At 49.7% G+C, this 13,169-nt stretch overlaps 8 protein-coding genes across 14 annotated transcripts; 4 read left to right on the top strand and 4 right to left on the bottom strand.

The window, feature by feature from the left end:
* The first annotated feature begins 533 nt into the window (after positions 1-533).
* TERG_00684 (uncharacterized protein) lies at positions 534-1,721 on the top strand. The gene has a single exon (XM_047747634.1). The coding sequence runs from the start codon at positions 665-667 to the stop codon at positions 1,637-1,639; it is 975 nt and encodes a 324-aa protein (XP_047603596.1). The 5' UTR covers positions 534-664; the 3' UTR covers positions 1,640-1,721.
* Positions 1,722-2,038: 317 nt separating this feature from the next.
* Positions 2,039-3,198, top strand: TERG_00685 (uncharacterized protein; the record flags this gene model as incomplete). The annotated part of the gene is made up of 3 exons (XM_003238649.2): positions 2,039-2,367; positions 2,442-2,577; positions 2,665-3,198. The coding sequence occupies exons 1-3, from the start codon at positions 2,171-2,173 to the stop codon at positions 3,196-3,198; spliced, it is 867 nt and encodes a 288-aa protein (XP_003238697.1). The 5' UTR covers positions 2,039-2,170.
* Positions 3,199-3,393: 195 nt separating this feature from the next.
* On the bottom strand, positions 3,394-4,902 carry TERG_00686 (uncharacterized protein; the record flags this gene model as incomplete). The annotated part of the gene is made up of 3 exons (XM_003238650.1): positions 3,394-3,606; positions 3,673-4,690; positions 4,748-4,902. The coding sequence occupies 3 exons, from the start codon at positions 4,900-4,902 to the stop codon at positions 3,394-3,396; spliced, it is 1,386 nt and encodes a 461-aa protein (XP_003238698.1).
* Positions 4,903-5,254: 352 nt separating this feature from the next.
* TERG_00687 (uncharacterized protein) lies at positions 5,255-6,844 on the bottom strand (the record flags this gene model as incomplete). Its single annotated transcript, XM_003238651.1, has 1 exon — positions 5,255-6,844. One exon carries the CDS (start codon positions 6,842-6,844, stop codon positions 5,255-5,257), a length of 1,590 nt encoding a protein of 529 aa, XP_003238699.1.
* A 113-nt stretch (positions 6,845-6,957) lies between these two features.
* Positions 6,958-8,342, bottom strand: TERG_00688 (uncharacterized protein). 3 transcript variants are annotated; one of them, XM_003238652.2, is made up of 3 exons: positions 7,796-8,342; positions 7,342-7,732; positions 7,025-7,281 (listed from the first exon to the last, which is right to left on the bottom strand). In XM_003238652.2, exons 1-3 carry the CDS (start codon positions 8,107-8,109, stop codon positions 7,159-7,161), a joined length of 828 nt encoding a protein of 275 aa, XP_003238700.1. In that variant the 5' UTR covers positions 8,110-8,342; the 3' UTR covers positions 7,025-7,158. The 3 variants fall into 3 exon arrangements, with proteins under 3 accessions (XP_047605202.1, XP_003238700.1, XP_047603597.1); XM_047749162.1 differs by having other exon boundaries at positions 6,958-7,732; XM_047747635.1 differs by having other exon boundaries at positions 7,342-8,342.
* Positions 8,343-8,523: 181 nt separating this feature from the next.
* Positions 8,524-9,761, top strand: TERG_00689 (the record flags this gene model as incomplete). Of its 2 annotated transcripts, XM_003238653.1 has the most annotated exons (3): positions 8,524-8,613; positions 8,667-9,560; positions 9,627-9,761. In XM_003238653.1, 3 exons carry the CDS (start codon positions 8,524-8,526, stop codon positions 9,759-9,761), a joined length of 1,119 nt encoding a protein of 372 aa, XP_003238701.1. The 2 variants fall into 2 exon arrangements, with proteins under 2 accessions (XP_003238701.1, XP_047605203.1); XM_047749163.1 differs by lacking the exon at positions 8,524-8,613 and having other exon boundaries at positions 8,817-9,560.
* A 122-nt stretch (positions 9,762-9,883) lies between these two features.
* Positions 9,884-10,731, bottom strand: TERG_00690 (uncharacterized protein; the record flags this gene model as incomplete). 2 transcript variants are annotated; one of them, XM_003238654.1, is made up of 3 exons in its annotated part: positions 9,884-10,111; positions 10,171-10,430; positions 10,503-10,731. In XM_003238654.1, the coding sequence occupies 3 exons, from the start codon at positions 10,729-10,731 to the stop codon at positions 9,884-9,886; spliced, it is 717 nt and encodes a 238-aa protein (XP_003238702.1). The 2 variants fall into 2 exon arrangements, with proteins under 2 accessions (XP_003238702.1, XP_047603598.1); XM_047747636.1 differs by having other exon boundaries at positions 10,171-10,731.
* A 606-nt stretch (positions 10,732-11,337) lies between these two features.
* TERG_00691 (cystathionine beta-synthase) lies at positions 11,338-13,133 on the top strand (the record flags this gene model as incomplete). Of its 3 annotated transcripts, XM_003238655.1 has the most annotated exons (4): positions 11,338-11,594; positions 11,695-11,729; positions 11,796-12,472; positions 12,540-13,133. In XM_003238655.1, 4 exons carry the CDS (start codon positions 11,338-11,340, stop codon positions 13,131-13,133), a joined length of 1,563 nt encoding a protein of 520 aa, XP_003238703.1. The 3 variants fall into 3 exon arrangements, with proteins under 3 accessions (XP_003238703.1, XP_047605204.1, XP_047605205.1); XM_047749164.1 differs by lacking the exons at positions 11,338-11,594; positions 11,695-11,729 and having other exon boundaries at positions 11,774-12,472; XM_047749165.1 differs by lacking the exons at positions 11,338-11,594; positions 11,695-11,729 and having other exon boundaries at positions 11,828-12,472.
* Between the last annotated feature and the right edge of the window lie 36 nt (positions 13,134-13,169).

Raw genomic sequence — 13,169 nt, forward strand, 5'->3', positions numbered from 1 at the left:
AAGGCGGTCGCTGCGGGGCGGCAGACACGGCTCTTCCTTGCCTGTCTAAACTACGCTGACGCTGACGCTGATGCTGATGCTGATGCTGATGCTGATGCTCGCCGGAGAAAAAAAACTCGAACACGGCCGGCAGCATAGTTAATATATATGCATCAGAGTCGCCCCCGGGATGGGTTCTCGCGCTGTGCGAATGCAATCCGGACAGAGTGCTATGTTACTTGGGCAGCGGACTGACTGACTGGCTGGCGCCCCCTTTTTACGTTGTATAGACAGCAGCATGAAAGCCAGAGCGTAGTGTAGCTTGGTCGGCTTTGCAATGCGACCTCATCTCGAACTAGAGACATCCTCGCTGCCCGGGCTTGTCTTTCAGGTCGACTCGCCGGCGCATCCCAGCCCCTTACAGCCAGATCCATGCATATAATCGAGAGCTTGCTGGGCTTCTTCGTCAACGTCTTTTTGCTTTTTTTTTTTTTTTTTTTTTTTTTTTGCTAGTGACGGTCACGTGATGGCGATATTTTACGAAGCGAAGGCGAAGACGAAGACGAAGCAGAAGAAGCAGAAAAAGAATAGCAGTTTGGAGACGGTTCAAGGAGAAGAAATAGAGGAGAAGAGTCGAAGAGAAGATAGAAAGACGAATTGAAGCCGAGAAGCGGAAGAGGGCAAGATGGAAATGTCGAGGAGCCGCTGCTGGGCGCAGGTCGGCCAGGTAAGAGAGAAGCTGCTGCTGGTAACAGCGAGAGGCAGAGAGACTGACAGCTTGCAGGCAGCGAAGAAGCAGCTCGCGGGGAGACAGCAGTGCCGGTATGCAAAGAAGAGTCTGCTGGGAGTGGCCAATCGCAGTCTCTCCAGCAGTTCCAGACCCATACAGCCGATCAGAAGCAGCGGCAGCATCAGCTGTGGTTATGGCGACGGGTTTATACGCAAGATAACCGCGGGTGATAGAATAAGGACAGCGATTACACGTTCATATACGACCAAGCGAGGTATATCGGACACCGATAGTACCTATATATCGTATGGCATCGCAGACAGATTGTTCACCAATTGTTCGGAGCAGGCGGATTACTCGATATCAAAGAAGCTGCGAAAGGCCGACCAGGTCCCCAAGGCAGAGTCGGGCGAAGAGATAGGCGAAGGCAGCGGATGGTGGTATGAAGGTGAGAGCAATCTATCTGTCTTGTACGGATGTCTACAGATGCCTACATATGCTAATGGGTGGATAAATGGTAGAACTCGGTCTTCTTCCTACCTTCTCGACGTGGGCCCAGGTCACTTTTCTACACATGTATCTCCTCACTGTTCGACTGCGCGGACTCCCCACGCCCGAGGCCTTCCAGGTCTACAACAGATACCTGTTCGAGCACTTCTCGCAGGCCGCCGAGCGCCGCATGGTCGAGGTGCATGCAATCACGTCCCGCACCGTGCGTGTCTCCTACCTGAAGGATCTATTCGTGCAGTGGAGAGGCGCCATAGCTGCCTACGACGAAGGTATAGTCAAGGGAGATGCCCAGCTGGCCGCTGCTGTCTGGAGGAACCTGTTCAAGGGCTTGCCCACGGACCACAAGGGCGAAGAGCTCGACTGGGCCAAGATCGCAAAGGTCGTCTTGTACATGCGCCGGTCGCTGGACAACCTTGCTGAATTCGAAACCCAGGAAGTCATATTTGCGTTCATCCAAGGGGCAGGGCCAGAGATGTTCTTCAACCCTCCTGAGCTCTCTGTATTTGCGAAGAAGGCTGAGGGCGATGAAGAGTCAAGTAGCAGCAGCCAAGCGGGTCCTCTGGGCCCCCCGAGAACGTAGCCACGCAAAAGAGCCAGTATTGTCTTCTGTAATATACATGTACAACAGCCGATCATCTTTCTTCGCTTTACTTATATCTCATCTTCGTCTTCATCCTCTTCGTCGTCGTCGTCTCTCCGGCTTTTCGTCTCTTCTAGATCGCCGTTAAACCTCCTGCTTAGCTCAGCCTGTCTAGCCAGGAACAACTTCGCATCGCCCAACCAACGAGCAAGCACGACAACAAACACCGCAGCCGGGAAGAAGCTGCCTGTTACTCCTCATTGCGCTGCTTTTTATTTATATATATACACACGGTATATATATATACTAACGGGAGAGAGAGGCTCTCGCGTCCGTTCGTATAATTACTTCGCTCGCTAGACCTTCACTACATGGCGGACTCAATTCCCCAGGTACAAATCGAGCTCCCAGGAGACGTCGAGATGGAGGAATCAACAGCCCCGACGGCAGAAGAAGACCCTTCAGCAGAAACGACCAAGGACGAAGAGAAGGATAAAGAGTCAGGGGACCAGGAGACACAGCCGCCAGCCGAACCCGAAGTCCACAGCCAGCAGGCGGTTTTCCTCAAGTATGCACAGCTCCGCTCCACAGCATAGCATTTTGCTGGTCAGCGCACTGGGATACCGGCTAATATCAGGCTAGCTATCTTACATCGCCCATAGTACAATTGGTGTTGGGCAAAGACGAAGAGCAAACAATACTCACAGCGCACCAGGCTGTCCTTGAGTCGAGTCCTTTCTTCGCTGCGAAACTCGCCCAGTGCGAGCAGACAGGCGAGGTCAGTGTACCCTCTTCTCGTCAACAGTCCTTTCCATTTAAAACCAGTTGCTGCGGCGTGAATGCCATGCTAACAGATCTGGTGCAGCGGCGCATCCACCTTGAAGACGAATTGACAGACACAGTAGCATGTTTCCTCCAATTTCAATATACAGGAGAATACTTCCCCCGTCTCCTCCCGTCGGGAAAAGACCTTGAACAAGACCCAGCGATTCCCAAGGTCGATGCAAGCGGCGAGCAGCTCCTTAAACACGCTCGTATCTACAGTCTGGCCGAAAAGCTCGGAAACGAAAAACTCAAACTGCTTGCTCAGAACAAGATTGGTAGCATCGAGAGTAGTGCTACGGGTGAGATCGAGTATGCGAGATACGTGTACAGCCATACCACGCCGGAAGACACTGCTATCAGAGGACCGGTTGCTCGCTTCTGGGCTAAGATGAGTGATGTGCTGCGTCATGATGCTGAAGAGCAGTTCAAGGCATTGTGTCTTGAGCATCCCCAGTTCAGTTTCGATTTGCTTAATCGGGTGTTGGACATGAAGGAGAAGAGGGCCAGGGAGCGTGATAACACCAGTAGCCCGGCATTCAAGGGCCCAGCGAGAAAGAGGTCTAGAGCTTTCTAGGCTGGTTGTACGAGTAGTTGCTTTTCTTATTGTTATTATTCGCGGTGGGCAAAGTGGCCTTTATTCCTACTATGTAATATCAATAAATAGGGCTGTGGTCGGTTCTTTTTTGGTAGCAAATCAACTGGGTAGATCATAAATATGTACATGCTCCTGCGTGTGTCCGACCACTCGGTGTACTGAATAAAAACATAATTATTTAGCACCCTCCTGGACAATGCGTTCGACCTCCTCGGGCTCCTTTGGCACCGTGGTCAGGTTCTCAAAGCCATTGGCGCGGACGACGACGTTGTCCTCGATACGTACACCTCCAACAGCCCAGTACTTGTCTAGAACTTCGGAGTTGATGTACTTGCTGGTCTCGGGGTTAGTAAGGAATGGCTCAATGATGTAACGGCAGAAGTAGACCTAGAGCAAGGGTTAGTAAATGTATGTGAAACATTCGGCGGAGCAACTACTCGATTCAACACTTACACCGGGCTCAATTGTAATGACGGATCCCTCTGGAACAGTGCCTCGCAGACGCAAGTATTTAAACATGCGATTCGGGTCAGCCGGGTTAGGGTTTCCTCCAACATCGTGAGTGTCCATGCCGAGATGGTGGCCTAGACCATGTGGGAAAAAGGCAGTGCTGATTCCCTTATCGAAAATCTCATCCTCAGAGCCAGTGAGAATGCCAATCTTGAGCAGCCCCTTGATCGCAACCCGGTGGACCGCAGCATGCATGTCGTCGAACAAAACATTAGGTTTGATCATGCCAAACGCGACTTTCTGCATCTCCAAGGCAATATCATAGATCTGGCGGCCCTCCGTGGTGAATTTGCCGGACAAGGGGAATGCACGAGTGATATCTGCACAGTACGCCTTGTACTGGCATCCAGCGTCGATAAGTACGAGCTGGTCCTTAATCCCGGTAGCCGGGTTAGTTAGGTCACCGTTGTTCTTGGTGTAGTGGAGAGTGGCAGCATTGGGGCCACATGCAAGAATTGGATGGTAAGACTGGTCGGAGCAGCCATTAGACATGCAGACATAGTTGAGAGTAGCATAGAGCTCTCTCTCGTTCTTTGACTTGGTTGCGGCTTTCATCACTTCAATATGAGCTTGGCTGGAGACCTCATTAGCACGTCGGAGAAGACCAATTTCATACTCGTCTTTCACTATACGGCAGGACTCGATGGCAAGCTTCAGGGCATCGGTGTCGTTGTGCTTGAAGGATGAGAAGGAGACCTCCGGGCAAACTCTGTCTGCAATGGTGAAGACCTTCTCGCCCCCACACTTCGCGAGATAGTTGTTTATCTCAGTTGTGAGGAGCACGGCATCAACATCGAACTGCTTCAAGGCTTCGGCGGGCTCAAGAGGGAGGCCGGACCACATAACCGAGGCTGGGTCGACTGGTGGAATGAACAATGTAAGCTCATCTTTCTCGATGTTGTATGCAACGGAGCACTCGGCCTCAAGACAGCCGGACAGATAGAGGAAGTTTCGGCGTTGACTATCACACCCTTTTGTTAGCTTATTCCGCCCAGTCGAGTGTATTCCCACGGCTCACCGGAAGTGAAACGGCTCGTCGCTATCATCGATAATATGCTCCTTTTGGCCTTCGACGAAGATGATGCCGGTAGAGCCGTGCCCCGCGGCCTTGAGCTTCTCGGCGACGCGCCTGGCGTGACTCTTAGCCGGGTATTTGTCGACGTGGATATCCATGATGGCCGAGTTCGGCTGATATAGGGCAAGAAAAGGTTGGACGATGCGTAGACAAGATGGGTAGAAGACGGCAACGGGTTAAATTGTTGATGTGTTATTGTTTTGCCTCGTCTTCCCCGTCTGTCTTCATTTCGGTCGTATTGATGCTGGGAGAAAACGCGGGGCTAGGGATGGCTAACGGCGGGTTCGATTACATAACAGCGGATGTTTGTTGGTTATCATAGAGAGGGCGAAATGAAGAGTTGGACGGGACGAAGGGCGTGAGACGGTGAAGAGGTGAGGTTGATGACAGTCAAGAGGATGCATGAGCGATGTTGAGAACCGCTGTGGTTAGTTATGGGGCGCTGGTTTTCTAGTACACCTCGCCGTCGTCGTCAAGGACCTCTTCAAAGTCGATGGACCATTCATCAATCTCAGCAAACTTCTTCTTCTGAAGCAGCAACTCCTCGCTCATAACGGGAGCTATTATCTCTCGCTCTGGCGATATCTCAGTCTCCTCATCGAGCTGATTCTCCTTATCCCAGTCTGCATCGCCGCCCGTCGTACTGAGGCGGGAGTAGGTCTTCTTTGGCGTTGAACTCTTCCTTGGTTGAGACGATACCGTAGCAGCTTTACTGCGTCCTCTCCTGAGCTGCGAGGTATTCTGAGCTTTTTCTCGTAGCTTGAATCGGGCTTGGTCTTGCTGTGATCGCTTTGTGTTCCTCTGCCGGCCTGCGGATGTGTCCTCTTGTTGCCCTCCGGTATAGTTGAGCTCATCCTCTGAACCTGGAGCTGAGAGCACATAGTCCTTACCTCCAGCACGAAAACTCTTGTTCCTCTTACTAGCTAGGCCTTTACCTCGTCGATGCCGTCGTGGCAGTAAGGCATCTTGCAATGAGGTCGTAGACAAATGGGTAGGTTTTGAAAACTGAGGGCTTGGTTTCTGGTTTGCAGTACTCTCTGGAGTCGAAGCAGGAGGTGTAATGGATCCCACACTACTTTCTGGCGGTGCCATAGTTATTGTCTGCCGCCTGCGTTGTGGTGTTGTCTCTATGGCGAAATTCATGGGGGGTAGAGAGTCCACCGATCTAACAGATGACCTACCGTCGCCATTGTCATCCACATCTGCAGCTACATGTATCTCGGACAGAGCTTCATCAAGGGCGGGTTCCTGCTCTTGAGGATTGTCGATGACCTCTGGCTCTTCTGGCGCTTCATCAACTTGTTGGTCACCCAAAGCTTGCACAAGAGCAGGCGGCTCATCCGAAATTCTGTTGTCTGAGGCAAGATCGTGCCGTACAGGGACTTCAACAAACAACTCTGGTAATTTTGGCGTCTTCTTGGTAACTGTGGGAGTCATATCGGCCTGGTTTAGTGACTTTCTCCTCTTTGCTGGAAGTGGTGTAGATACGTCCTCCGGATCAAAGCTGCCTAACAGGTCATCAGAGCCCAATTCCGATGATCCAAGATCCAAGGAGTCGTCCCCCACAAGTTGTAATATACTCGGCTGCCTTGGACGCGGACGGAATGCATTTAATATTGAGCTCTCGAAGGCAGGTGTGTGCCCTCTTGGGTTCATATCTCTTCTCGCGCTACCCGGGAATCCTTGCAATCTCAACGATGTTCCCATACCAACACCACCAGATAAAGGTGCATTTACCTGCTGACGGTCTCTGACAGGAGTTTGGCTACCAAATGAGTCTCGTTCCCGCTCTCTCCGCACCAACCCCGAGCTCTCATCTTGTATTTCATCGCTTCGCCCCTCCACATCCGAACTACTAGCATCTTGCCTAGAGGTGACTCTAGATTTTGGTACCGACTTCGCGCTCGTGGTAGGCTCTTCGGACTCTCCTCCAGAGACCTTTCGCTTGGGTCTTCCCCTCGTCGCCTTTGCTTTAGCAGTTTGTGCAGGAGGCTGATTGCTGCGGGTAACTCGGGCTCGTTTCGCCGCTGGACGAGGCATTTTTGTAAAGTATAGTAGCTTTTATAGCTACAGACCGTCTCTTCCTGGCTTCTATACAAGCCAACTAGAGGATTTCAGGGTATTCTGATTCTTTATGAGCTGTTAAACGCGATGGTTAAGTTTAAAATGTCGAAGTTGACGCGCCGCTTGTTTTGGTTTGGTCCAAAAGAGTTTAGCGCCGGGAAGTGCAGATAAGCTCTTTGATATCAGCAGCAATGCATAGAACAATCCATATTTACATCACGGAGAAATATCAAGTACAGATACCAAAGGATGATACTAATTCGAGATAGCAGGGTATGATTCTACCCCGCTTACGTTGCCTGGGGAGGTAGAACCACCCGCTCTAAACTGCTGTCTACAACTGGTAATATCTGTGCGATATGGTTTGGGTCCCTCATCATCGCTGGGACGTCCTTGCGTGAGCCTCCGATCATCTATACACATGTTCAGTATGGCATTTCTCTCGCAGTGTCTACAAGGAGCGTGAAACTTACTTCTTTGACTTTATCATATCCTTCCTCCTTTGCAAGGTACTCCCGCATTACCTCACCTGTGTCAAAATCCACGAACACGCGGGTGTCTCGTAACCGGAAAAGAACGTTATCTAATCGCATAAACATTCTAGTAAGCAGGAGAAGGCATGTCGGCATAACGCGAATCTTGCATGATAGCATAGTGATTCCGTTATCCGCTAACTCATCCTCATAGAGCATGATCTCGTCGTAGAACAGAATTGGATCTGGTTGCTTAAGTCTCTCTATTGGGAGGGAAGTGGATGATTGCTCAAATTCATGACCTTTAGGTGTGACTGTTCCCTTATAGTCTGTGGTATATGACCAGTCAAAAGGCTTAACCACCTCCTTTATACCCTCATGCGCTGATTCTCTGTACCAGGTATTAGCCCTAAAATAACATACATTTAAAAAACTACTTCTAGATATTGCACACCTGCTTTTCTGCCACTCGCTTGAGTATGATACTTTGAGCATAGAGGCTCCTGTTTTGTCCACACGGTCCAGAGCATCAAAAGCATTGAAATTGATACCCCACCCTGACGGTATATGCTCGATTGAGACTAAGTTATCTCCAAATATCATCTCGGGAGGCGCAATCCCCAGCTTATTCGTCATCTCATCAATTGGGCCAGCTTTAAGAATTGGCAGTTTCTTGGTGGTTATCCTGAAGCCCTTTCTTGTTATCGAGCTTGGTGGTGTAGCTTCTGGCGAGGGGAAGCTCGACTGTGTTCCATTCGAGGCAGCCATGGTAGCCGATCTAATTTTCTTGATGACTGTTTAAGATCGATCTTAGACTTTTGAACGCAATGACAAGAGAGACCTAGAAGGGGAAAAAAAAAATATAAACAGGAGCGCCTTCCAGTTGTATTTGTATCCAAGTTGTTCCTGCCCTTTGCCCTTTTTGAAATATATCACGTGGACAGTTGATGTCGAGCTTAGGTAAGCCGGAAGTAAACGGGCCGATGGTTGCTGTGGCAACGCCGACGCCGGCGGTGGTTGTAAATAGAAAATGGAACCATGAGCAAACTTGAACGAGTTTCTCATTCTTTAACCACAGAAAATAACTCTATTCTCTCTTGTTCCTTGCCTCATCTTTCATATTTAGGATTGTACAATTCGTTACAACGGCACCCAATAACTCAACTGCCCTTCCCGCTCAAGATGTCTACGAAGACCCTAGAAGCTCGCTTTGAGCGGTTGGATGTGAACGATGAAAACGAACCGCCAGCCAACCATCACATCAAGGCAAAGGTATAGCCTGTCTCAGTAACATTGCAGTGCAATAGGGAGCTAATAAGTCATAGGGAGTGCCATCAAAATGTGGCCCAGCTCCAGCCGCTCATGGGAATCCCACGTCTAACAGGCCAAACCTCTTAAAGCTAGCGCTGCAAAACAATAACGAGTCCAAATCACATAGAAGCCCTCTGGAAGAGGAATCTTCTAATTCATTGCGCATGAATGACTCGGCCGGAAACCCTAAAAAATTCCACCTCGGCATGTTCGAGATTGGCAAACCACTCGGCAAAGGAAAGTTCGGAAGAGTATACCTTGCCCGTGAGAGATCAACTGGCTTCGTATGTGCATTGAAAGTGCTGCATAAGAGCGAGCTTGTCCATGGACATGTTGAGAAACAGCTTAGACGTGAGATTGAGATCCAAAGCAACCTACGACACCCCAACATCCTGAGATTATATGGTCATTTCCATGACAGCAAGCGAGTATTCCTGATCCTTGAGTTCGCCGGTAAGGGTGAACTATACAAACACCTTCGAAAGGAAAACCGCTTCCCTGAATGGAAAGCAGCCCAGTACATTGCCCAGATGGCAGCTGCGCTGAAGTACTTGCACAAGAAGCATGTCATGCACCGTGACATCAAGCCAGAGAATATCCTTGTTGGCATCCACGGAGAGATCAAGATTAGTGATTTCGGCTGGAGTGTACATGCCCCCAACAATCGAAGACAGACGATGTGTGGTACTCTCGACTATCTCCCTCCAGAGATGCTCAAGCCAGGCAACGGTGATAAGTGGTATGATGAGAAGGTCGACCTGTGGAGTTTGGGTGTCCTTATATATGAGTTCCTTGTTGGTGAAGCTCCCTTTGAAGACTCCCCAGTCATGACCCACAGGAGGATTGTACGAGGAGAGATGACCATCCCATCTTTCGTGAGCCCAGAAGCCAGAGACCTTATCAAAAAGGTAAGTCCCTTAACTGTACTGATATGTCCAGCCCCGATATAGAATCACTAACATTTGTTTCGTTAGCTTCTCGTTCTTGACCCCGCTAGCCGAATCCCGCTCGATGAAGTTCAACGGCACCCATGGATCTTGAAGTACTGTGTCAAGGGCGAGAGAGTGGCGCAGAGAGAGGCTGCCGCCAGCAAGAGCAGAGTGAAATAAATGAAGCAGAATTAAGGAGGGGTATTTTCAAAGTCTATCTATTATTACAGCGTCATTGTTTGAGCGTTCCTGTTTGCTTGTGCATTTAATTTTCTTTCTTTGCGTTCCCGAAATATCTGGTGTTATCGGTATATTTCGTCAAATGGTCGTGTATCTCGGAAGCAGCTTTCCCATACTTCATCTACTACTCTCAAAGCTTGTTCCTTGCTTTTGCATGTCGGTCTCGCCTGTACGGACATGATGGCTCTTCGTCTCACACATTCCTGGTGATGGTTAGCCAATTTAAATTCAAATCTTCCAAAGAATTCGTTGGCCCATCTGCACTCTCCGCTCAAGGAACTGGCTCGTATCTAGTAAGGTGTTAACCACTATCAATTGACATTCCTCTCTCTTAGCAGGAGTAGCATACCTCCGCACAAGCTGCATGCCTCAAGTTGTCAGTCCAGTCGAGCTTGAACCGCAAGTGGTCGTAGGCATGTACCATCTCATGAGCCAAGGTATCCTCAAGCTGGCTTTGGCTGTTCATGGCATTCGCGCATATCTGAATTCCGTACTCTGGATCAAACCCTCCACCTTGCCGAGCCGTACATCTCCGACAATATATATTCTTCGACGATATATCGCCTCCAAGCTGTCTGATGTTGTCTTGAAGGAACCGTATAACCGGGCCTATACGACAGAAGAACCATATCAGTAATAGATCAAGTAAGACCGGCGATGAAGGCGTAGGTGGACTCATACTATAATTCAGCAGATAATCTCTCTGTGACTCGCACCGCCTGCAATCCGATTCTTCATTTCGAAGGTCTCTCGCGAGTCTGAACTGCTCAACACCCTCGGGCGTCATCTTTCCTGTAACCCCGGCGTAGATGTTGCGAAAGTGAGTAAGGATATCGTCCCCGGGTTTGAACCCAGTAGACTTCTGCCCCTTATCCGAGGCATCGCTGCTCGTCGTCTGCGATTCTGCCATTGTTTCCTACTTCTGCCTCTGCTTCTTCTTCTCTGCCTCTTCTTTCTCTCCTTCCAAAATCTCCCGTCCAGAACTTCGATAGCCCGGTGATTACATAACGAGACGGATTAATTATATTCCTTTTCTCTCCTCTGATTGGCTGAAAGCGGAACTTTTGGCTTCGGAGTTTTTTGGCCCCGGCATTTTATTTTTCTTGTCTTTGATTGGTTGGATGTTCGTCATTCTGGCCCTTTTTTTCAGCAAAGGCTGGATCAACGGCAGGAGAGAATCTCGAAACGCCTCTCCTCATCCTGGCCTAAAAGAGCACTGGAGGGCTAGCAAACCAGGGTTAATGGGCCAGAGGAAGGAAACGTGTTATAAAAGTCCATAAATATTCTTCTTGCTCTAAGAAAAGTTCTTGTAAAGTTTAACCCGGCTACTTTCGGCTGGTTCCCTTGGTCCCATCAGGAGGCAAACATCTCTCTGTCTTATTTCCAAAGGTACCAACAATATTTTCTTTGCGCAGAACTATTCCCAAATTCTGAAACAACATCTCTGTTAGAAGATAACGGATTTTTGACTGATTGATACTCTTGCGACCTATTCAGACTACGACTATCAGCAGCCATGGCGCAGTCTCAGAAGAGAACCCCTCCTTCGGTGATGGAGACCGTCACCGAACAGATCGGCAACACCCCTCTTGTTCGACTCAACAAGCTCCCTAAAAGCCTGGGTATAGAGGCAACAGTTTATGCGAAGCTGGAATTTTTCAATGCGGGCGGCAGTGTCAAGGACCGCATTGCCCTGCGCATGATCGAGGAGGCTGAGCGCTCAGGAAGGATAAAGCCAGGCGACACATTGATTGAACCGACCAGCGGCAACACGTATGTAACGTACCCTATTATACAGAGAACCATGCAGGATGCACAAGTGGCAGAACCTGGCTTGCTTTTGAGTTGTGATCTAACGGTCGGTGATTTTTAGAGGAATCGGATTGGCCCTTGTTGCAGCTGTCAAAGGTTTGGCTTCAATCCTTGCCCTTACAACATGAACACCCTTGCTGATGATATATTTCCCCTTTTTAGGATATAAGGCGATCATTACTTTGCCCGAGAAGATGTCTGCAGAGAAAGTTGCTGTGCTTCGTGCCCTGAATGCCACCATCATCCGTACCCCTAACGAGGCTGCCTTCGACTCTCCTGAATCCCACATCGGAGTAGCCAAGCGTCTGGAGAAGGAGCTGCCTAATGCACACATCCTAGATCAGTACGGCAACGAGAATAACCCTCTTGCACATGAGTTTGGAACCGCAGAAGAGATTTGGACTCAGACGGATGGTAAGGTCAATGTAGTGATTGCTGGCGCTGGTACTGGTGGCACAATCACCGGTATCGCCCGTGGCCTGAAGAAGCACAATTCTTCCGTCAAGGTTATTGCAACTGACCCCCACGGATCCATTCTTGCTGTTCCTGAGCCTCTTAACCAGGAGCACCTCAATGAGCCTTACAAGGTTGAGGGTATTGGATATGACTTTATTCCCGATGTCCTTGACAGGGAAATTGTTGACAAGTGGTACAAGACTGGAGACAGAGAGTCATTCAAGTACGCTCGACAGCTCATTGCTGAGGAAGGCTTACTCGTTGGTGGTAGCAGTGGAAGTGCTATTGATGGTCTAGCTCAAGCAGCAAGGGACGGCCAGATTGGCAAGGATGATGTTGTTGTCGTTGTTCTCCCTGATAGCATCCGAAGCTACTTGACCAAGGTATGTCCAGTCTCTGTACCATTATACTAACAATTCTGGGTACTAACCTTTTGCTTTCTCCCCATAGTTTGCTGATGATGACTGGCTCGCAGCCAACAACCTGCTACCTGCCACTGCAGAAGTGCCACACTCACCACAACTACCTCCCCAGGGACCAACTGACCAGTTCGGTGGCGCTAAGGTTAAGGCTCTTCGTCTCAAGCCTGTCACCACGGTGTCTGCCAACTCACCCTGTTCCACTGCCATCGAGACTATGAGAGATAAGGGCTTTGACCAGCTCCCAGTCCTCGCGGCTCAAAGCCGAAAGCTAGTCGGTCTTATAACTCTCGGAAACACCCTCAGCTGGATTTCCCGCGGCAGGGCTACCGGCAACAGCCCAGTCTCAGATGTCATGTTTGACTTCTCTAAGATATCCGAGATCATTACTGATCCTCGAAATTTGGGCAAAGCTCCCAAGGCCACTGACGACGACGCTGGCAAACGCAAAGAGTTCGTCGAAATAACTATGGATACTCCCCTGAGCGTCCTCAACCGTTTCTTCGAATGGAACAGCGCCGCCGTTGTGACCGAAAAGGACGAATTTGGCCACATGAAACCACTCGCTGTTGCAACCAAGGTCGACCTCCTGACTTGGCTCCTGCAGCAGAACAAGCTAAGCTAGATATTCTCTAGCTTAATCGCCTGCTAGTTTCCTTTC

Source organism: Trichophyton rubrum, assembly GCF_000151425.1.
Source record: "Trichophyton rubrum CBS 118892 genomic scaffold supercont2.1, whole genome shotgun sequence".
Lineage (NCBI taxonomy): Eukaryota > Fungi > Ascomycota > Eurotiomycetes > Onygenales > Arthrodermataceae > Trichophyton > Trichophyton rubrum.